Source organism: Bactrocera dorsalis, chromosome 3 (genome assembly GCF_023373825.1).
Source record: "Bactrocera dorsalis isolate Fly_Bdor chromosome 3, ASM2337382v1, whole genome shotgun sequence".
Lineage (NCBI taxonomy): Eukaryota > Metazoa > Arthropoda > Insecta > Diptera > Tephritidae > Bactrocera > Bactrocera dorsalis.
In genome coordinates, this window is record NC_064305.1 from 8,912,404 (window position 1) to 8,935,932 (window position 23,529).

Consider the following 23,529-nt stretch of genomic DNA (forward strand, 5'->3'; position numbering starts at 1 on the left):
CGTCGTCTGTCGGCAAGTCAACAACAATTTTCATTGCCGACGCATGTCTCCGGCACTCTTCACCATTTGCATTTCAATATTTCGCATGCCGGCAGTTGGCGTGTGCCAACAACAACAACAAAAACACAGTTTTTTTTCAAAAAGTATTAAATAAATATTGTGCAAATGCGATGAGAGCGAACGCATTGCTTGCAGGCATACACTTGTATATCTGCGCGTGTGTGTGTGTACATGTGTATATTTATCGGTATGTATATATAAAGTATGCACATAAATATCTGGTACTTCTGAAGTTATTGCAAATGCAATAAGACTAAATTCAATTTCCTACTCGAGCAATATTTTTTTTTTGCAAAATAATGTGTACCGTTATATGCCGGAGTACGCGTATTCCACTAGTTTGCTATAATAGCATCGTACAATAACTCAAACTTTTAACCAGCTGCAACTAGTTGACGGTTTTTGTGTAGTTTTGTGTGATTAAGCGAAATTTGTCGAACAACAGATGGCGCTGTTGTCGCATTATTTACTGAAAGATCATTTTTAGTGAAATGTGGTATACTGCGCGCAGTTTAAATACTCCGAGTCAAATTTGATTTGACAAGTCCCACTCCGATAAGCTCAAACCTTTATAAACAACGATCATTTCAGAGTCATTATGGAGTGAGAACACTGTTATATTCCAAAAATGAGCGGAAAACTTAGCTAAACTGCTTTATTGCCATTACGAACTCTTAATTTTTCCATTCTGCAGGAGATTCTCAATAGCAAGAGACACGGAACCATGCCTTTTTAGGCTGATTTGATAGACTACATTATATATTATGTTGTCAAATATCTCCCTTCCGCCTTTTTGTCTGTTGAATTGCGCGGTTATGTATAAAGCGTAACAGAGCTCGTATCTGGCAATACAGCTCGTGACATCGCCCAGAAGATGGGCGATTTGATGTGTATCACCGAACCATTTTAAACCATCTGCGGAAGGCTGGATACAAAAAATAAAGCTTGATGTTTGGGTGCCTCATGATTTGACGCAAAAAAACCTTCTAGACCGAATCAACGCCTGCGATATGGTGCTGAAACGGAACGAACTCGACCCAATTTTGAAGCGGTTGGTGAATGGCGACGAAAAATGGATCACATGCGACAGTATCAAGTGAAAACGGTCTTGGTCGAAGGCCGCTGAATCGTCCCAAGCAGTGGCCAAGCCGGAATTGACGCCCAGGAAGGTTTTGCTGTGTTTGGTGGGATTGGAAGGGAATTATCCACTATGAGCTGCTCCCATCTTGCCAGACGCTGAATTATACCATCTACTACGAGCAACCGGACCGCTTGAAGCAGGCGATCGATCAGAAGCGTCCAGAATTGGCCAACGGAAAGGGTGTAGTGTTCCACCAGGACAACGCCGGACTACACACTTCGTTGATGAGTCGTCAGCAGCTACGGGAGCTCTGATGGTAGGTTTTATCGCATTCACCATATAGCACGGACATAACGCCAAGTGATTACCACCTGTTCCTGTTCATGGTAAACGCCCTTGTTGCTGTAAAGTTGAACTTAAAAGAGGCTTGTGAAAAGTGGCTGTCCGAGTTCTTCGCAAATATGGAGGAGGGCTTCTACAAGGGGGTATTCTGAAGTTGCCTGTAGATGGAAACAGATTATCGAACGAAACGGCGCATATTTGAACTAAATCCGATCACTGTAACATTGTTTATAAAGCATTGTTGCAAATTTCTTCTGCTCGCTTCAATCTTAATGTTCTAAATTTTAATTCATCTAGCGCTGGTAATCAAAAAGACCGCTTTGTTCTTCCCAGTTCAGCTGACAGTTGCTGAACCATCAAAATAGGGCGTCGAAAGATCTCTTTTGGTTCTGTTTCCGATATCAGTTAGACTTATGAAGGGAATTCTGAGTTTTTTCGGCCAAGAACTATCAACCTTGAAATATTTCTTCAAAATTATTTGCGGAATATTTTCTAACCGTGAAACAATGTCACTATTTCAGCTTTTGTATGAGCACAGACTATTGTCCATACGACCGGCAGACATAATGGTAGTTGCAACACTTTGAAAACTTCCATTGGGGAATATTATTATGCATCCAAATCTTGAGCTATTAGTCAACTTATATTGCATATTTTTAGGCGCATGAAAGTTTGCCTGCTTGCTGTTTTGTTTTCGGAAATGTGAACTGGGTACATTGGATAGAATCAGTCTCACCCTCGGCGAGTTCTAAAACTATGGAAATTGATAATTTTAACAACCATCATTCCTTGGTAGACGATATATATAGAGATATACACGATAAATAAGGGATTAGCGTAATCAGCTGAAAAGAGTTCATAAGACCATGTTGGTGTGTCTAGCCCCTCAATTGAGAGATGAGATATCGATCTGGTATGTCATTATCTTACAAAGCAGCTGCTTATTAATCAGAACCACTGATACAAATTGATCATCAAGTTAATGACTTTTTATACCCTTTTTATGCTGTGCATTTTATTAAACCTTAATTTCGCACTTTTTATTTGCCAAAAAATTTAGAGTATTTAAAAAAATAAAATAGTCTAAAAGGCTATATACTAAATGCAAAAAAGGAGCATCTGAAGTTGAATTTGCATTAAAAAGCGACTGAGCAGATTCCCTTCAAAGCAAAGTAGCAGCATGTTAGTGGCAGTTGTGGCAGTGCAAATACTAACTACTAGCAACTAGTAACTGCGCATACACACACGTTTCGAAACTTACACATGAAACCGTTAAAGCCTGCCTTCCAATGCAACATTGTATATTTACCTACGTGCGTATAGATGTGTGTGTGCTTACGCGTGGCTGTGCTTGGCGTGCTGAGTGCACACGTGCAAAGAGCAACGGTATGTCAATAGCCGGCAGGCAATGTAAGCAGCGCCGCACATGCGCCAAAGACTAGTCTTTTTGCTGGCTTAGCACTAGACAAAACTGCTTATACCCGGCTGTATGTATGTATGTGTGTGTGTGGCGCTTATCTGCATAATTTATGCGTTGCGCGGCTGTATGCTCGTGTGTAAGTGTCTTTCTCGTTGTATCTTGCCTGTTGTCGTTTTAACTTTTTTCAAGTATTGAAGTTTTCGCAAAATGTCATAATCCTTGCAGACGGCTTATCATCTAACTTTTCTACTTTGCTAACGCAATTTCATTTAGCTAAACTTATACACACATACATACATGCCTACACATGTACATAAATAGTTAAATAATGCAGCTTAGTTGTTGTTGCTTAACTTTCACCTGAAAAATTTCTGTAATTGAGTAGACTCTTGGCAAAGTCAGTTGATAAGCCGAATAAAATGAGGTAAGTGTCTGGGGGGATGTACTCGTATATATACATATACAAGCATTTCCGAGCTATACACTCGTGGCCATGCAAACCTTACCATTATACGCTCCTTAATTTTTTTTCGAACTTTTTCGTTCGTTCGGCATTTTCTTCAATTTTCTTCATTTTTTTTTTTTTTTTTTATGTTTTTTTCATATCATTTTTTCATCGCATGTCAGTTTCTTACATTTCGAGCTCATTTTGTAAAGCTCACTACCTTTCAATTGATTTATCTATAGCTGAAAGTGTTTTGTTTTTAATTTTTAATATTTTTGATTAATAACATGTCATTAACTTATTTCTAAAAAAAAATTTCTATTCTGCAAAAAGTACCGCTATAAAATATAGTCAAATATGCAGAATACTTGAAAATTTTGAGTGGTAAAGTTTGCGTGGCCACTAGTGTAAGTGCACAAATAAATCCGTTAAAAGTGAATTTTATGGCAAAGCAACTCAATTTCCATATTTGTTGTAATAATTTTTACTTAAATTTTTTTAATAAATTGAGCTTCATCGAAGGGAGTAAAGTTAGCGCAAGTTTTGATGGGAACACCTTATGATTCTAAGCCAAAAATCTTAAAAAAAGAAAAAGTGACTTTCGGTTGCACCGAAGCTATCTCTTCACAAATACCATAATTTTCTTACAAGAACTTGAAATCCGCTCATTTTTGTAATAGACAGTCTGCTCACTCCACAATGACTCTGAAGTGATTGTTGATTATAAAGATTTGACCTTATCGACCTTATCGGAATGGGACTTGTCTCATTGTTATATAACTTCAGGTCATTCAAAGCAGCCATAAGATAAATATTATGCTAGATTCTATCTAACTTATAAGAATCTTGAAGCAAAAGTAAAGTAAGAATAATATTAATATTATTTAAGCAATTTTTCTGTTCAGCCAATTTCACCTGAAGAGCGTTTGACTTAATGACTAAAAACAAGCTGCCAAAAACACAAATCATGTGGTACTAACCTCAGAGACTTTTATGCGGGAAGCATTACATAGCATACACATCCACAAAACGGGTTAAATCAACTGCTGCTGTCACTTCCACCGCATTTCGCTCAATTCATATCTAATTAGGCAAGTCGATGAGTGGCGATGAGTTAGCGAAATACCATATGTAGTAGCGCTCAATAGCGATAACATGGCTTAAGTCAAGTCAACTAACAGCAACTAACCAAAGCATTTCCATACGAATGGCCGAGGATTCATTAATCATTGAGACGAGAAGCTGCAAACAGCCAAGAGCAGACTACTAAATCCTTGCCACACTACATTGCTATATCATTAGTGAGCGCGGAGATATGACAACAAGCCGCTATAGCAACAGCAACAACAACATAAGCAATGAAAACAACAAAACAGCAGGCAGCCGCTGAGCTACAAAGTCCTTAAGATAGACAAATTGCTAGACTGGTAAGGAGACAAGGCAAGCTGTAGCAAGGAAATGGAAACAGATATACAAATATAGCAGCCAGATGTATATATGTATATGGTATGACAGCAAGGGTAGTGCTCACCGCGTAAAGCAAAAGTTGAAGATACACACACGACACATTTTCGAAATGGAAATTGCGCCCGAAACGATAAGAAGCGTGAATGGCAAAGCAGCTGCGGAATAAAAGCGTTCAAACCGCCAAAAAAAGACTTTACAATCTTGTTAAATTTAATCTGTTGCTGTTCTCACTCTTGCCACTGTCACACCATATGCCCCAAACCACGACTTAAATCCACGCGCAACACGAAGCTGGTGAGCAGAAATAGTGAGAGAGGGAAAAAAGTGTGAAAAAAAGAGTAGTCGTAGAAAAAGCAATGCTTTGGGAAGGATTCTTTTTGTTCGTTTTTTGCTGGCTTGCGTATGAAGTGTGGTCGAAAACAAAAACGAATGATGCTGCAACGACGCTGACGTTGATGATAATGCTGATAGTGTTGACAAGCGCAACAAAACCAACAACTAGGGTCATGGAAACCGCTAAGTAGTTGAAAAAACGCGCACGAAACGTCGCCGGCGCATAGAAATACGGGAATGCTAAGGCATGGCTAATTGACTTTCTGCTGGGGCAGACCAACTTCATACAAACACACACATATATATATGCATATAGACATAAAACAGTTGCAAGACAGCCGTTTCGGTTGAATGGTTTAACGGTGCAGTGAAAAAAGTCAGTCGCACGACTTGCGATCATTTGCGTAGAGTCATAATGAAAAGAAGGCCGAAAGGATAGCAAAAGAGGAAAAAGTATTACACATAAACGCCACAAAATTCTCGGAGAAAGAAAGTAACGGCGGCTGCTGAAATAAAGCTACTGCGCTGCACAACCGCACGCCGGAAGTGGCTGCATTAAAAAGGCATTAAACGTGCGCTGCCCCGGCTGGCAATATTTGATGAGCAAATTGTCTCAGAGTGCTGTGGGGCACAGAGAAATCAATGCCGGCAGACAATGCTCAAGTTTGCCGAAAAAGATGGCAAGCAAAAAAAAAAAAAACATTGGTTTACTTAAACATTTGCCGCCCGAAAAATTTTACTTTTCATTAGAAGAGTTTGCTGAAAGAGAGGAGAATGGATTTGGTGAAAAAGCGTAGATTGGGTTTGGTAAAACCTCTTTTACTGATTGCTATTCTTAATAGATGCCAGTTCAATATTTGTGAAGACACGCTTCGAACTGATGTTCACCCAAGCATGTGGGATGGGTGAAGCTTTTTTCAGTTCGGTTACCGCTGTTTTGCGCCAATTTAAGATTCCAAGTGTAGGCAGGTTCTTCTCCAACTGGTATTTCCAACAGAGTGGAGGTCTTGCTTTCCTCTGTTTCCCCCGTCAGGTGCTGCCTCGAATACTCTTAGGGCTGGCGTGTTTTCACCCATTCGGACGACATGATCTAATCAGCGTGGCTATAGTCTCTTTATTCTTTGAACTGGCCATAAATCTTCCGCAGAACCTTTCTCTCGAAAACTCGTAACGCCGACTCATCAGATGTTGTCACCGTACATGCCTAAGCACCATATAGAAGGTTGGAGACGATGAGTGACTTGTATATAGAGTTTGTTCTTTGTTCGTCGAAAGAGGATCTTACTTCTCAATTGCCTACTCAGTCCGAAGTAGCACCTGTTAGCAAGAGTTATTCTCCGTTGGGTTTTGAAGCTGGTGTTGTTATTGGTATTAATGCCGGTTCCAATATAGACGATATTATCTCGAACTTCGATGTTATGACTGTCAACAGTGAGGTGGGAGCGAAGTCGCGAGTTTGTTTGATGTCAAGAGATATTTCGTATTGTTCTCGTTCAAAACCAGACCCATAAGCTTCGCTTCCTTATTCAGTCTTGAGAAATCAGAACTAACGGCGGGGTTGTGGAAGCCAATGACGCCCTCAGCTGTACACTCTTGTAGAATATTGTACCTTCTCAAGTTAGCTCTGCAGCTCGTATTATTTTCTGCAGTCTTGTCTGAAACATCTCTTAACATCGAACGGCTCTTCTGTGATAAATTTCCCCACTAATAAACAGATGTCACTAATCAGAGAGAGTCGGACAAAGAGATTTCGAATAAACTAGCCTCAAATATTTTCGGTGATGATATTAACAAGTCACTTTTGTGTGGTGAAATCATGCTTAAATCAGTAGATCAGTGAAGTAATCTATTCAATCGCGTGAATACTTCAGTGTCTGTCATAACATGGTATTAAACCTGAACAACTATAAGCTACGAAAGCTATTGGATCTCTGTTTAACCAGACTTGTTCTTAAAAGTCCCAAATAATGTTAGATTTCCTACTGAAAGTTGCTTGCGCCGTTTATTCTCTGTTTTTTCATTGTTCTCGGACTATAATCGAAATTCCATCCCATAAAACAGACAAAGATATTGCATGTCGGTCTACAGAAAGTTCTGGGTAATGAGATAAGCGGATATTACCCTGCTAGCCATACTAAAAGAAACACTGATATCTTTTCCGACTGATATCTTTTCCGACTGATATCTTTTTCGAAGAGTCGCAAATATCGGTCGAGGGATTCCTGATGACGTCTCAAGGTTGCTGTGACACAACTTTTCACGCTGATAAACGTTTATCACGGTATGATATAGAGAAGAGTCAATAATGTGAGGATCTTTAGTTCTGGTGGTAGCATAATGGACCTCCTTAAAGGTTAGTTGCCTCGTGAGATAGCCACTTAACCTGCCTACCTACTTACTTAGTCTTGAATTACCATTTTAACGTTCGGTTAGCGATCTGTTAAGGTGGACTCTGACTAACCCAATTTACCAAAAGGTCTTAGCGCCATCATAAAATGAGATGACTGGCTCATGGATATGAAAAACTGCTTTCGAATAAACTAAAGAGATAGAAAGTCTAGAAACTGATCCAAATGTTATCGCATACTCAAACGCTGTCCGTGGCAGAGCTGTCACAACTGGAATCACGTTAGTTGTATACTCATGCGTTTCTGGAGGGGCATCTTTCTAAAACAGAGGTATTATTTTTTCCACATATAATTGTATACAATGTGACTCTTTCACGCAATAAAATCTTTCTCAATCCAACGAAACAGTCTACAAGATTCCTACCTACAACAGCTTAAATTTATGCGCACATATTACTTGCGTACTTCAACTTAAAGATAAAATTTATCACCGTTCTGTTGAATAATCGCCAATTATTCTTTTGCTCATCATTCTCCAATATTTTATGCCCTTCCTTAGCCGGTTTTATGCCCTTTCTTAGTTGCTCGCATACACCGCATTGATTAGCCACAGCGTCGAAGCGCATCTGTAACGAAACTGACGATATCGTCTACTTAAAGTGATTGGAGTGATTCAATACTTCAAACGCAAAACACAATTCGCTATGCGTCAAGCGCGCCTAGTGTCTATTTAGTGTCTATCGTGCGGCGTCCAGCGTTCTGCCTTGAGCGCCAAAAACGCGGCAACACAATGTTCGAAGTATCGTTGTGGCAGCAGTTCATTTAAAATTCTATGCCACAACTCGTTTGATTCGTTTCGAATCATCAATTGCCACAGAAATATTTCAAACACACACACACACAAATACATACACCGTAATAATCCCAGCAGAATAGCCGCTGCAAATACATATACATATATCTGCTAAATACACAAGTTGCTCGCTCAATACCTCAGGCCAGCAACGTTGCTGTCGATTGCCGCCGGAACGGTTGAAAATTACTATTAAAACTGTGTGCGGTAAGGTGGCGGAGAAGACGTAGAACTTTTTGGTGCAGAAAATGTAGCAAATGCATGCGGTCTTTGAAGTCTTAGCTCTGTAGTTGCGGCTAGTTGCTAGGCGTCATTTTGCACTCAAGAAAGAAATATTCACAAATCACTCAGGCATTTTGCCGTCGAGTTTGATGAGAAAAGTAATATTGGACTTTGTTTTTCGCCTGCAAGAAATAATTGTTCACTGTAATTGCGTTTTGATGAAGTGGTACAATGAGTTGAACTTAGGCGTGGACGCCAGTTGTATTACTTGATTTTTTTTTTTTAATTTTAGGGCATAATATTTCGACAACTTAGAGGGTAGATATCCAGTTATGGAACCGTGTGATATCAGGCCTAGAAGTACTTAACAAAACGCCCCCTTAGTAGTACAGTTTTGGCAGTTCTTGTTGAATTTTTGGCGTATATATCGACTTACACTTGATTCAACTTTTTATGAAGGCGAGGTAATAAGCTGTCCTGAAAATAGGTTGCTGCAAAAGGTATCTCCCGCTCTTTATCAACGAAAATATTTCGTGATTTGTGAAATCAATTAAAATATCTAATCTAATGCATGTTTGAATAAATACTTAATATTATTTTGTACCTTTGTTAATTTTTTTCTTTATTTTTGTAGCCTAAAGGTAGGCAACAAAATATATCGACACTTTGTACTGCAAATATCGGTAAAAATCTCCCTGTTTTACTATAAAAAATGGATAGAAAATATTTCGTGATTTGTGACATGAGTGAAAATATCTCAAAACGTAACTTCATTTTGCATTTTTGTTGACTTTTTCCATACATATTTTTTGCAGCCTGAAGGTAGGCAACAAAACATAACAAAAATATAATTTTAATTTTCTGCTAAGCTTCTTAAAATGAAGATATGTATTTACTACGATAAAATTGAGTTTTCTTTGACATAGGCTGACCCAAATTATCAACTTAATCCTTCCACATAAACCCGCAATTCATACCATATTTATATTATGCTGTGTAGTCCATAATTTCCCATCAGTAATTGTAAACAAACAAATCAACTAAATGTGTGTCAAAGCAAAGCATAAAACATAAAGAGAATATGACAAACATGAATCACATTTTTACTCTCTGCGTGGCATAGCATGAGTAGGCGTGACACTTGCTTTAATCCGTGGATTAGTAGGCCAACGTAGTGGTGCACCTTCGTTACATATTTGCACAGAAGCAATGAAGGATAGTCATATTTATTATTTCTCTTTGATTCTTGTTTTTTATTTTGTTTCGCTTCCATTTTTATTTGTGCAATAATCTACGCTGAAGCTGAGCAAAGTATTTGTATTAACTGATTAATTTTTTATGTAGCAAACTGTTTGTCTTTGAGCGTATTGGAAAAAATATTTGAAAAGGATATAGCAGAGAGATCTAAGACAAATAGCGTGGGGAGAAAGTCATTTATTAGAAATATTTCATTGTGATCTCTACACGCATTGCTTTTAAGCTCACGGAAGCGGTTTTAATCACGTGCTGATGACTTACTGTTTGTAGAAAAAGTATATTTTTTGAGTTGAATAAACTATGCGAACATACATACTAACACTGTGTGAGAAAAGTGTGAGATTTAGGAAATAAAAAATATTAGAAGGAAAAATAGTTATTCTGTGATAACGCATATAAATTGCGGACGCTTTTAAAGGTAATCCAATACTAATATTAGTATTATATGAAACTAGGAAAATAAATATTTAAAATTATTTAAAATATTAATAATTTTTCTTTCTATGCCAATCAAATTAAAAAAACTTTCTGAATAGTATTTGTATGGCCAACATAGTCGGCATGCTATGCAGTGTGAAACAAATATAATATACATAAGTGGCAGCCGTAGAAATTACACCAAGACCGTGGAGAGTTGATTTGAAGCAACTCGGACTGACATAAGGAATGACTTGGCGCATTTTAAGTCGAGATCTTAAATTGAAAGCACACATCGCTTGGCTCTATAGGCTCTTGAAAAGTTCCAAGTAGATACAACGTTTTCGATCCAAATTTTGTTCAGCGATGAGGCCCATTTCTGGTTCGATGAGTATGTAAACAAGCAAACTTGCGGCATTTAGGACGAAAAACAAACTGAAGTGATTCAAGAGCTGTCATTTCCTCAAAAAAAAAAAAAAAACAAGGATATGTTATGGTTTGTAATAATCGCAACACATTTCTTCAAAAATGAAGCCGGTGAGAACGTAACTGGCAAACTTGGAGCAAAACATCACAAGTGGCATTCGTCAGACGAAATATCGAGTCATCGAAAATTAAACTTAATGGATGTACCGTCTGAAACGAAGTGTCTGTGTTTTTTTTTTCAAGTAGAGAAACTCGAAATGTATCACCATTGCTACGAACTGCACCTATTTACAGAAAATGCAGTTAAATTTGGTCTCCGATATTTGGTTGTTTTGGTGAAATCTTGATTGGAACGGGAAATAAAATTTGCATGGCTCTCAATGTGCTCTACCCTGGAGTATTTACCTTATCGTTTATTTTTATAATTACGCAGTCTGGCAAAAGCAAAGTGAGGGGGAGTGAGAAGTTTAGAGCAAACGCAGAAAGCAGCAGAACAAAACAAATCTTGGAGAGATAAATTAGAAAAAAGTAAAAAAGACTAAGCAAACACAGAGGTTAATGCGAGCAACTCCATAATTAACGAAAATAAAAATATTGTGGAGCAGCTAGACTTTTCGACGAAGATTTTAAACGTGCTATTGCAAGAACTACGGAAAGAGAAGACTTCAAGCTTATTTTAATTATTTACTTTTTTCCTCCGAGAGAGTTCTTATTTCGTAGAAATTAGGGAGGTTGGATATGTTGCCACAGATACAACACTGGATCCTGACCCACCTGACGAAGAGCCAAATGACAATATGGAAATTAAAGACGCTGACGATGGAGGTATGACAGCAAAAGACGGTACCACAACCAAAAGTAAACGTTTTCAAAGTGGTGCTAGAAGTAGACGAGATAAACGTAAGTCAAGGGCCGCAGGTACCACTAAAACCAAAAGCCAAGGAGAAGAAGCGGGGTGGCTGTCCGCCAACAAAACACGTACAACAAGCACAGCAGTTAATTAAGGACGAAAGTATGTAGAGCAGACGATAATACAAAGATAAAAAACAAGCGTAAAATCAAGGATTCACCGCCGTCCAATGAGAAAGAGGTGAAAGCAACCGGATGTACATATTTATAACAGATATGAACAAATAGTTACGAGCAAACCATCACTAATACAACACAGGAAGACGCAAAGTCATCGTAAACGTCACTTAGTTGACGAACAGGACTTGATCTCAAGCTGTGGTCACCTTTCCAGCAGTCACTTTCGTCGCCCGGGAGAATTTTTAAAAATGAACATATGCGTTGGTGGCAAGGAGTGCCACTTAATCGGTACGGAGCAGAATACTTAGTTCTAAATTTATTCTTATAATACCTATTAATTAATTATACAGTCCACTCATGTTAGATAACGCAAAGTCAGTAATACATATGAATTAATATGCAGTAGGCATCCACTCAACAAATCAAATATACCTATACAAAAATAGAAACATATTTACTTAGGTTAAGATGTTTACATATGATAACATATTGACCTAAGGTATACATATGGTCAATTGATTAGAAATGCACATGTGCATTTAAAAACAGTCCGCTCATATGACGGTTCATAGAGCAGTCAGTTTAACACAACTAACCGTACAGAACGGTCCCACAATAGTCAATGCAACGCAAAAACTCATAGAAATGGAACGTTGGCAGAATCGTGTTGCTGTAGTCACTGGCGCCAGTTCGGGCATTGGCGCGGCTATTGTGAAATATCTCGCTAATAACGGTATGGTGACTGTTGGTTTGGCGCGACGCAAAGAACGTATCGAAGCCCTGCGCGATGAAGTGAGAGACAAGGCAAAGCAACGCATACACGCGATTAATTGCGATATACGGAATGAAGCTGATGTGATAGCCGCCTTCAAAGAGATCGAAAGCAAGTATGGACCGGTGGCGGTGCTGGTAAACAATGCCGGCGTTTTGCGTTATGGCGATATGTTGAAAGAAGGCAACTCACAAGATATACGCGATGTGATCGATACAAATGTGTTTGGTGTTGTGTGGAGCACTCGTGAGGCTTTCCGTTCGATGAAGGCTCAGGGTGCTGATGGTCATGTCTTCCTCATCAATAGTATTGCTGGGCATATGATACCGCATGTACCGAATGTTTCTTTAAATATTTATCCGCCTTCAAAGCATGCGGTCACCGCCATGACGGAGATCTACCGCCAGGAGCTTCTTAATAATAACACTAAAATTAAGATTACCGTAAGTTGTGTGCATTGCATCGGGTGTATAGTGGTTGTTGTTTACATTCAATTTTGATTTGTCTAATAGAGCATTAGTCCGGGCGCAGTGAAAACTGAGATTATGGGCGAAGATCCACCCGAAATACCAGATATGGTATTATTGGCCTCCGAAGATATCGCTGATGCATTGATCTATTGTCTACAGACGCCACCGCATGTGCAGGTTTGTAATCCCGCTTATTGGGTCTGTGTGTATAATGAAAAATGAATGTTTTTTTATTCCTTTCTAGATTCACGAATTAATCATAAAACCAGTCGGTGAAAAATTCTAATTGCCGGGGTTGAAACAGCAATTCAATTCTTATACTTATGTTAGTTGTAGTTGAAAATATTATATAATAAAACGAAGCTGAAATTCATTAGAAATCATTTGTGCATTTTAGTTTTTGTTTGAGCAACAGTTTGCGATACTTAATTTATTGAGAACTCAGCATAATAAGGGTACTTATAGTTTCGGTGATTTCCATAACTGTAATCAGTAAGCGAGATTGTGATATATGATTTCAATGGTGAAACTATTTCACAACTACTGTTTTGCATGACGAATTATTTCGGGCTTAATCAGGGATGATTAGTAAGCGAGTGTCATGGCAAGCTTGGAACTTGCTTAAATATTTTCAGAATTAATGCGGAACTACATTGGAATTATTAAAAAAAGTGTGGATAACCTTTTTGAGATACTTTTAGATTTCGGGATTAGAACGGCATTTTTTCGGGACTAAAGTAAATTGTTCATAGAAATGGTGTGGGGCCATTTAAGAATTATTAAGAAATAGGTAAATAACTTTTCTGAGATGGGTTTAAGTTTCGGGACTAGAACGGGATTTTTTCGGGACTAGATTAAAATGTTATAGAAATGGTGTGCGACCACCTTAAATTTATTTACAAATGGTTCGATACCTATTTTGAGATGTGTTTAGGTTTAGGGACTAGCACGGGATTTTTTCGGGACTAGCTTAAAATGTTTACAGAAATGGTGTGGGGCCACCTTAGAATTATTTGAAATTGGGTGTAGACATTTTGTGATATGATTATGTTTCGGGACTAGAACGAGAGTTTTCGGAAAAAACTTTAAAGCCTTTCAGAATTGGTGTGTAACTACCTCGGAATTATTTTGACATTAATGAACAACCAGTTTGAGATACTTTTAGGATTCGGGACTAGAAACGGTATTTTTTCGGGACTGGCTTAAAATGCTTTCAGAATTAGCGTAGAACTTTAGGTTTAAAAGCATATTTTGCTAATTTTATTAACTTAGAAAGTAAGAATTTGTCACTCTAAGAAACGCAGGAGAGGAGCATAAGAGGAGGCTCAAGCATAGTGCATATGGTATACCTTGAAAGCGGTTATTAAGATCTTCACGGGGGTATATTAAGTATGTGACGATGTTTTTAAAACCCAGAAGAAAAGGAAGGTACCTCAATAATGTATATATTTAAATGATCAGTGTGACACGCTGAGTCGTTTTAGACATCTCTGTCTGTCTGTATATACGCAATGTATAGACTAGATTTTTAGATATCAAACTGAAATCACGCATACGTTCTTTTCTCACCAAGAATCTGTTAATTTCTTCAAATCGCCGATATCGGAGCACAATAGCATACACCTGTTATATAAACTGTACGATTGGAACCAAATATTGATATAAAAAACTCTTCCCTTTCATGAAATATCTTCAAGAAATTCGGCTCGGATTATTGTCCAAGACAATTGCGTAATTTTCGAAGAAATTGTTCAAGCCCAATTTCTACAGCAAATAGCTATCCTAATGAGCTATCAAAATTAAGTCGTTGTATAAAATGTTTTTTTAAGTGATAAGATATCTTTACGGAAATTTGGCGTATTTAAGGACTCCGTTCCGTTCTTTAGACGTTTTTCAAACAAACAATTAGTGACATCGGTTCGAATTCCGACAGTCTTCAGAAACGTACCAAAAGTATGAAGAAGAAAACTGAAACCATTCTTGTTAGAAATATAAAAATTATGACACAAAACTCCAGATTTGAACAAAGCATTCTAGCCGACCTAAGAACGCAGCTTCTACAGATGATATGTACAATCCGTAATGCACGGAAATCATACAGCGGTGAATAAAATTGTAAGCTGTGTAACTTTTACGGACGGCCTGGTTTTACGACAGTTGCAGCTGATGCATGACCTCACTTACATAAGTTTATGGCACTTAATCAAATCTATTATCTCTATATTGATAAGCACATACGAGGAGGGCATTACTAATTGAATACAATTTGAATATAAATAGATGCACTTAAAGTTCCAGAGCTTCATTGCAAACAGTGCTAGGAAATCTTAGTGAAAACTATGGAGCGTTGGGAAAATCGCGTAGCTGTTGTTACTGGCGCTAGTTCTGGCATGGGCGCGGCTATAGCTAAGTATCTCGCAAATAACAAGTTGGTGACAGTAAACCTCGATATAAATGTGGAAGGCCACATGGCATTACTTGCTGAAGTAAACGCCGAGGTGCGAAAACGTATGCACCACATTAAATGTAATGTACGCAAGGAAGACGAAATAAATGCCGCATTCAGAGAGATCGAGAAGAAATATGGTCCTATAGCTGTGTTGGTCAACAACGCTGGTGTCTTGGGAGATAGTTTACTACTGAGTGAGAATAATTCAGGGGAAATGCTTAAAGTGCTCGAAACGAATTTTCTAGCTGCGGTTTATTGCACTCGCGAAGCATTTCGTTCGATGAAAGCCAGTAATATCGACGGGCATGTCTTTATGATCGGTAGTATCTGTGGACATAATGTGCCAATAATGCCAAATAACCCACTAAATTTATATTCACCAACGAAGTTCGCGATTAGAGCGCTCACCGAAATGTATCGACAAGAGTTTTTGGACCAGAACACAAAAATTAAAGTAACGGTAAGTTGTATATTGACGTTACGAACAGTTGTGGCAACAATTATCGCACCTTTTTTGCAGTGTATCAGCCCTGGTGTAGTTAATACGAATTTACGCAATCATCCTGGTAATATAATGCCAAAACTTTCAGCGGAACTCAATCCGAATGCAATTGCGGATGTATTAATTTATTGCCTACAAACTCCACCGGATGTACAAATCCATGATGTGATAATCAAACCCATGGGTGAAACGCTTTGCTAATTTAAATGAATTAAAAAATATTGACAAAATAAAACAATAGAAGCTCGCAATAAAGGTTGAACATAAGAAAATAGAGTGGGTTCTCAGTTCAATCGTGGTTGAGATTCCAAAACTTGTTATTTTTCCCACATTTATATTACAATTTAAGGTTAAGTAAAAGCTAATCGGAAAATCATAAGATTTAAAAGGTTTAGTTTAGGTTTCGTGTTGATCATTTTTACAGAAGTGATTGCGGTTATGTTGGGGTAATTGAAATTCCGGTTCTTGGTGACGCCAAAACCTCATAGCGAACCTTAAGTATAGACAAAACACTTTAAGCCTTGGTCACGTCAAAATCTCATAGATATAGCTGGAGAAACCTCACGTGTAAACAAAATAATTTGAGCTTTGGTCATGCAAAAAAACTGAGTTAAGAGAATCCCCCGTGTAGACCAAATACTTTGAGCCTATCAAAACTCAGTTTAGCGACTAATTTCGAATTCAATTAATTCGAATAGTTTACCGATGGAATATGTTTCGACATCAGTCAACCGAAAGCAGGCTAGTCGAGGAGTGCGAGGAGGAGGAGGAGGAGGAGGAGGAAGAGTAGTGTGTGATTTTTTAACCGTCTGTCTGTTATCTTTATATTGTCGCTCATGTATCTTTCAGTTCAACGAAAGTAATATCCATTCTAGCACGTTTCTTGAGTTGATCCTTGATGTTGCTGTTCCTGTGTTGCAGTGGTACCTTGACAGATCTGGTCTTGCCGATATCTATGACTCTGTGGACTCAATATTGGAGATATAGAGGAACAATTTATATATTCAGCCCGAGACACAGTATTTTTGGCGTTAAAACCGAAATGGTTACCATCAAGGCCTATCCAAAAATGCATACCTTATCTTATATAAGAAGCGTTTGGACCAGATCCAAGACAATAAGTCATGAAAGCCTATTGGAAAAAACTAGGACCAAAACGAAGTTCCTGATATCGTGTTTCTGGAACAATTTTTTTCCAACACTTTCGTCGCCCGGGAGAATGTTTAAAAACATATGCATATGCGTTGGTGGCAAGGAGTGCCACTTAATCGGTACGGAGCAGAATACTTAGTTTTAAATTTATTCTTATCATACCTATTAATTAATTATACAGTCAGTAATATATATGTATGCATTTATATGCAGTAGGCATCCACTCAACAAATGAAATATACTTATACAAAAATATAAACATATTTACTTACGTTAAGATGTTTATATATGATAACATATTGACCTCAGGTATACATATGGCCAATTTATTAGAAATGCACATGTGCATTTAAAAACAGTCCGCTCATATGACGGTTCATAGAGCAGTCAGTCTAACACAACTAACCGTACAGAACGGTCAAACGTCAATACAACGCAAAAACTCATAGAAATGGAACGTTGGCAGAATCGAGTTGCTGTAGTCACTGGCGCCATAACGGTATGGTGACTGTTGGTTTAGCGCGACGCAAAGAACGTATCGAAGCCCTGCGCGATGAAGTGAAAGGCAAGGCAAAGCAACGCATACACGCGATTAATTGCGATATACGGGATGAAGCGGATGTGATAGCCGCCTTCAAAGAGATCGAAAGCAAGTATGGACCGGTGGCAGTGCTGGTAAACAATGCCGGCATTGCGCGTTATGGCGATATGTTGAGAGAAGGCAACTCACAAGATATACGCGATGTGATCGACACAAATGTGTTTGGTGTTGTGTGGAGCACTCGTGAGGCTTTCTGTTCGATGAAGGCTCAGGGTGCTGATGGTCATGTCTTTCTCATCAATAGTGTAGCAGGGCATGTAATACCGAATATACCGAATGTCTCTTTAAATATTTATCCACCTTCAAAGCATGCGGTCACCGCCATGACAGAGATCTACCGCCAGGAGCTTCTTAATAATAACACTAAAATTAAGATTACCGTGAGTTGTGTGCATTGCATCGGTGTATAGTAATTGTTGCTTAAATTCAATTATGTTATGTCCAATAGAGTATTAGTCCCGGCGCAGTGAAAACCGAGATTATGGGCGAAAATCCGCCTAAAATACCAGATTTGGTATTTTTGGCCTCCGAAGATATCGCTGATGCATTGATCTATTGTCTACAGACGCCACCGCATGTGCAGGTTTGTAATCCCACATATTTGGTCTCAGTGTGTATAATGAAAAATTATGTTTTTTTATTCCTTTCTAGATTCACGAATTAATCATAAAACCAGTCGGTGAAAAATTCTAAGATTGCCGGTGTTTAAACAGCAATTCAGTTCTTATACTTATGTTTGTTAAAAATTAAAATATTTAATAATAAAACGAAGCTAAAGTTCATTAGAAATCATTCGTGCATTTTATTTTTTATTTGAGCAACAGTTTGCGATACTTAATTCATTGAGAACTCAGCATAATAAGGGTACTTAAAGCTTCTGTGATTTCCATAACTGTAATCAGTAAGCGAGATTGTGATATATGATTTCAATGGTGAAACTATTTCACAACTTCTGTTTTACATGACGAATTATTTCGGGCTTAATCAGGGATGGTTGGTAAATGAGTGTCAGGGCTAGCTTGGAACTTGCTTAATATATTTTCAGAATTAATGCGGAACTACATTGGAATTATTAAAAAAAAGTGTGGATAACCTTTTTGAGATACTTCTAGATTTCGGGATTAGAACGGGATTTTTCGGGACTAAAGTAAATTGTTCATAGAAATGGTGTGGGGCCATCTTAGAATTATTAAGAAATAGGTGAATAACTTTTCTGAGATGGGTTTAAGTTTCGGGGCTAGAACGGGATTTTTTCGGGACTAGATTAAAATGTTATAGAAATGGTGTGGGGCCACCTTAAATTTATTTACAAATGGTTCGATACCTATTTTGAAATGTGTTTAGGTTTCGGGACTAGAACGGGATTTTTTCGCGACTAGCTCAAAATGTTTACAGAAATGGTGTGGGGCCACCTTAGAATTATTTGAAGTTGGGTGGAGACATTTTGTGATATGATTAGGTTTCGGAACTAGAACGAGAATTTTTCGGAAAAACTTTAAATCCTTTCAGAATTTGTGTGTAACTACCTCGGAATTATTTGAAATTAATGAACAACCAGTTTGAGATACTTTTAGGATTCGGGACTAGAAACGGTATTTTTTCGGGACTGGCTTAAAATGTTTTCAGAATTAGCGTAGAACTTAAGGTTTAAAAACATAATCCTCAAGCATAGTGCATATGGTATACCTTGAAAGCGGTTATTAAGACCTTCACGGGGGTATATTAAGTATGTGACGAAGTTTGTAACACCCAGAAAAAAATGAAGGAGGCCCAATAAACTCTATATTTAAATGATCAGTGTGACACGCTGAGTCGTTTTAGACATCTCTGTCTGTCTGTATATACGCAAACTAGTCTCTAAATTTTTAGATATCAAACTGGAATCATGCACACGTTCTTTTCTCACCAAGAATCTGTTCATTTCTTGAAATCGCCGATACCGGAGCACAATAGCATACACCTGTTATATAAACTGCACGATTGGAACTAAATATTGATATGGAAAACTCTTTCCTTTCATGAAATATCTTTCAGAAATTTGGCTCGGATTATTGTCCAAGACAATCGTGTAGTCTACGAAGAAATTGTTCAATCCCAATTGCTATAGCATATAGCTGTTCTAATGAGCGATCAAAATTAGGTCGTGTATGAAATTTTTTTTTAAATAATATGATAACTTTACGGAAATTTGGCGTACGTAATTGTCGAGGTAACGGTACAATCTCTGAAAATATTGTTCAGATCTGTACATTAAAGCTTATGTCTGCAATACAAATTGATTATTCAAGATAATGTTCTTATGTGGAAACTTTTTCCTGTGAAGGGTATTACAACTTCCATGCAACTGAATTTAACCTTGTTTTAATTTGCTTATGATTCTCTGATACTGAGAGCTTTGAGTGATTTGTATATTAATTATAATATACAAACGACGAAGAAAACCACACGCTTCACCGAGTGACTTTATATGGAAAAAAGTATAAAAAAAAATAAATCTATTTGTTAAAAAATTATTAGTATTTTGTAAAACACACTCTCCTTCTAATAACCTCGGCTAATTGATTAGGCATGGATTCAAACAAGCTTTGAAGATTAATTCTATTACTGTCTGCATTCGACGCAGCTTCAATAATTTTTTCCATTTCTTTTGGATTTTGTGGACGCTTTTCTCTTACCCTTTTATTTACAATGTGATTGATATCTGAACTTTTTCCTGGCCACGTGGGAGACACAATTCCTTCATCCTCAATCTCTTTGGTTTGTCATCTGTCGGTGTTTGTAATCAATTATTGAAAGATCTATTTCAATAGTTTTATGATTCGGTTATCGTTTTGACTCTATTGGAGTCACCCTGAAACCAAACGTTTTGAGTATGTTCGAACAGCTGTTCAATAGTCTGCAAAAAGCCTTCTTTCAAATTTGCACTGAATTTTTCGGCGTTCTTAGATCGGACGAATGATCGACGGTGGTTAAAACACATTTACCAAAAGATGCTCTCCTTACCTACGACGCTTTGTGGCATTTCCGTTGGGTCCAAATAAATTAAATTTGGATACGTTGGAAAAAATAAGTTCTTCCCAGTCTGAAGCAGTCCAAGGTTTTTGTGATTTTGCTCACTCTGGCCATTGTTTCTTCATTTGGGTAATGGGTTGGGTTTGGGTAAAGTCCTTTTTAGCTAGACGTCACGTTCGTTATCCAAGTTTTTTCAGCTTCGAAAAATATTAAATTGATTGATGTTGAAAGCGATCTGTAGTGCACATCCATTTAATTTGTCGTTCATGACGAGGTTTTACTTTTTTCGAACGCCCACTTTTTATTCATGTTTGCGGAGTTATTTGTGGTGACTTGCGCTTTTTAGCGGAAAACATGAAGTTTCAATAACGCGAATAATAATTCTCACGACCTTTAGACGTCTTTCAAGCAAACAATTAGTGACGTCGGGTCGAATTCCGACAGTCTTTAGAAACGTATCAAAAGTATGAGGGAGAAAACTGAAACCATTCCTGTTGGAAATATAAAAATTATGACACAAAACTCCAGATTTGTGTAAAGCCATTCCAGAAGAACGCAGCTTCTACAGACGATACAATCCGTAATGCAGGGAAATCATACAGTTGTAAAAAAAATTGTAAGCTGTGTAACTTTCACGGACGACACAGTACGACAGTTGCAGCTGATGCATGAGCCCCCTTAAGTTTATGGCACTTAATAAAATCTATTATCTATATATTGATAAGCACATAAGAGGAGGGCATTACTAAGTGAAAAATAAGAAAATAAGGGCCTGTTTATCACGTTTTTATATTTACATAATTTGAATATAAATAGATGCACTTGCAGTTCCAGGGCTTCATTGCAAACAGTGCTAGGAAATCTTAGTGGAAACCACGAAACAATGGAGCGTTGGGAAAATCGCGTAGCTGTAGTCACTGGCGGTAGTTCTGGCAACGGCGCGGCTATAGCTAAGTATCTCGCAAATAACAAGTTGGTGACAGTAAACCTCGATATAAATGTGGAAGGCCACATGGCATTACTTGCTGAAGTAAACGCCGAGGTGCGAAAACGTATGCACCACATTAAATGTAATGTACGCAAGGAAGATGACATAAATGCCGCATTCAGAGAGATCGAGAAGAAATATGGTCCTGTAGCAGTGTTGGTCAACAACGCTGGTGTCGTGGCTGATAGTTTCCTACTGAGTGAGAATAATTCAGGGGAAATACTTAAAATACTCGAAACGAATCTTCTAGCTGCGGTTTATTGCACTCGCGAAGCATTTCGTTCGATGAAAGCTAATAATATCGACGGGCATGTCTTTATGATCGGTAGTATCTGTGGACATAATGTGCCAATAATACCAAATAACCCGACAAATTTATATTCACCAACAAAGTTCGCGATTAGAGCGCTCACCGAAATGTATCGACAAGAGTTTTTGGGTCAGAACACAAAAATCAAAGTAACGGTAAGTTGTATATACATATATTGACGTAACGAACAGTTGTGGCAGCAATTAACGCATCTTTATTACAGTGTATCAGCCCTGGTGCAGTTAAGACGAATTTATTCAATCATCCTGGTAACATAGCTCCAACACTTCCAGCGGAACTCGATCCGAATGCGATTGCGGATCTCCTAATTTATTGCCTACAAACTCCACCGGATGTACAAATCCATGATGTGATAATCAAACCCATGGGTGAAATGTTTTGCTAATTTAAATGAATTAAAAAAATATGCGGTTCTCTCGATATTGACAAAATAAAACAATAGAAGCTCGCAATAAGTGTTGAACTTAAGAAAATAGAGGGGCTCGCTGTCCAACCGTGGTTGAGGTTCGAAAAATTGTTAGTTCTCTCACATTTATTTTACTACTTACATTTATGTTAAGTAAAAGATAATCGAAAAATCTTAAGATTCAATACGTTTAGTTTAGGTTTCGTGTTGATCACTTTTACGGAGGTGACCGCGATCATGTTTGGGTAATTGAAATTCCGGTTCTTGGTGACGCCAAAATCTCATAGCACTGGTTCAAGAGAACCTTAAGTATAGACAAAACACTTTAAGCCTTGGTCACGTCATCTCATAGGTATAGATGGAGAAAACTCACCTGTAGACAAAATACTTAGAGCTTTGGTCACGCAGAAAACTTAATCAAGGGAATCTCCCGTCCGACACCAAACGAGGTTTCAGACAGGGCGACTCCTTATCGTGCGACTTTTCCTATATACTCCAGCAGAAAATAATTCTAGCTGCAGATGCGAATAGACAAGGTACTTCTCTAAGATTGTACGGGTATAACTGCTGCCGTACACCGATGACAATGAGAGCATTCTTTGGGTTAGACAAAGAAGCGAAACAAATGGGTCTGGTAGTGAACTTGCGCAGGACATAACTTCGAAGTCGTAGATAGTTTCGACTATCGAACAACAATGTAACCCTCAAATATAACGCATAATAATGTTTGCTTACAGATGGTACATTGGATTCAGTAGGCAATTGAGAAGTAAAGTCCTATCTCGACAAGCAAAGTTCAAATTCTACAAGTCACTCATCATCCCCGTCGCTATATGGTGCAGAGGAATATACGATGACAACATCTGATGAGTCGGCGTTACAAGTTTTCGAGAGAAAGGTTCTGCGGAATATTTGTGGCGCATTGTCAAAGGCGAATACCGCAGTCAATGGAACGATGATATGTACGAGATAGACGACGACACGAACACAGTTCAGCCAATTAAGAGACAGCGGCTAAACTGGCTAGATCACGTCGTCTGAATGGATGAAAACACTCCAGCTCTGCGCGTATTCGATGCAGTACCCATAGAGGGAAAAGCTCCAGGTCATTGGAGAGATCAGATGGGGTAGGACCTGGCTGCACTT

General features: G+C 38.1%; 3 protein-coding genes across 5 annotated transcripts; all 3 read left to right on the plus strand.

Annotated features, from left to right (window-relative positions):
* The first annotated feature begins 12,243 nt into the window (after nucleotides 1–12,243).
* On the plus strand, nucleotides 12,244–18,438 carry LOC125777054 (farnesol dehydrogenase-like). Of its 3 annotated transcripts, none has more exons than XM_049450920.1 (3): nucleotides 12,244–12,915; nucleotides 12,985–13,119; nucleotides 18,298–18,438. In XM_049450920.1, exons 1-3 carry the CDS (start codon nucleotides 12,259–12,261, stop codon nucleotides 18,337–18,339), a joined length of 834 nt encoding a protein of 277 aa, XP_049306877.1. In that variant the 5' UTR covers nucleotides 12,244–12,258; the 3' UTR covers nucleotides 18,340–18,438. The 3 variants fall into 3 exon arrangements, with proteins under 3 accessions (XP_049306877.1, XP_049306878.1, XP_049306876.1); XM_049450921.1 differs by lacking the exon at nucleotides 12,985–13,119 and adding an exon at nucleotides 18,095–18,229; XM_049450919.1 differs by lacking the exon at nucleotides 18,298–18,438 and adding an exon at nucleotides 13,187–13,325.
* Nucleotides 15,238–16,169, plus strand: LOC105223823 (farnesol dehydrogenase). The gene is made up of 2 exons (XM_049450922.1): nucleotides 15,238–15,851; nucleotides 15,912–16,169. Exons 1-2 carry the CDS (start codon nucleotides 15,282–15,284, stop codon nucleotides 16,092–16,094), a joined length of 753 nt encoding a protein of 250 aa, XP_049306879.1. The 5' UTR covers nucleotides 15,238–15,281; the 3' UTR covers nucleotides 16,095–16,169.
* Nucleotides 18,439–21,481: 3,043 nt separating the features above from the next.
* LOC105223822 (farnesol dehydrogenase) lies at nucleotides 21,482–22,432 on the plus strand. The gene is made up of 2 exons (XM_011201679.4): nucleotides 21,482–22,111; nucleotides 22,180–22,432. Exons 1-2 carry the CDS (start codon nucleotides 21,542–21,544, stop codon nucleotides 22,360–22,362), a joined length of 753 nt encoding a protein of 250 aa, XP_011199981.2. The 5' UTR covers nucleotides 21,482–21,541; the 3' UTR covers nucleotides 22,363–22,432.
* Nucleotides 22,433–23,529: the final 1,097 nt, after the last annotated feature.

Excerpts from the sequence above, each read along its gene's own strand:
- LOC105223823 (XM_049450922.1), top strand. The coding sequence starts at position 15,282 with ATGGAGCGTTGGGAAAATCGCGTAGCTGTTGTTACTGGCGCTAGTTCT. Across the intron at positions 15,852-15,911 it reads ACACAAAAATTAAAGTAACG|TGTATCAGCCCTGGTGTAGT; the intron begins GTAAGTTGTATA and ends CCTTTTTTGCAG.
- LOC125777054 (XM_049450920.1), top strand. The coding sequence starts at position 12,259 with ATGACGGTTCATAGAGCAGTCAGTTTAACACAACTAACCGTACAGAAC. Across the intron at positions 12,916-12,984 it reads ACACTAAAATTAAGATTACC|AGCATTAGTCCGGGCGCAGT; the intron begins GTAAGTTGTGTG and ends TTTGTCTAATAG. Across the intron at positions 13,120-18,297 it reads AGACGCCACCGCATGTGCAG|ATTCACGAATTAATCATAAA; the intron begins GTTTGTAATCCC and ends ATTCCTTTCTAG.
- LOC105223822 (XM_011201679.4), top strand. The coding sequence starts at position 21,542 with ATGGAGCGTTGGGAAAATCGCGTAGCTGTAGTCACTGGCGGTAGTTCT. Across the intron at positions 22,112-22,179 it reads ACACAAAAATCAAAGTAACG|TGTATCAGCCCTGGTGCAGT; the intron begins GTAAGTTGTATA and ends TCTTTATTACAG.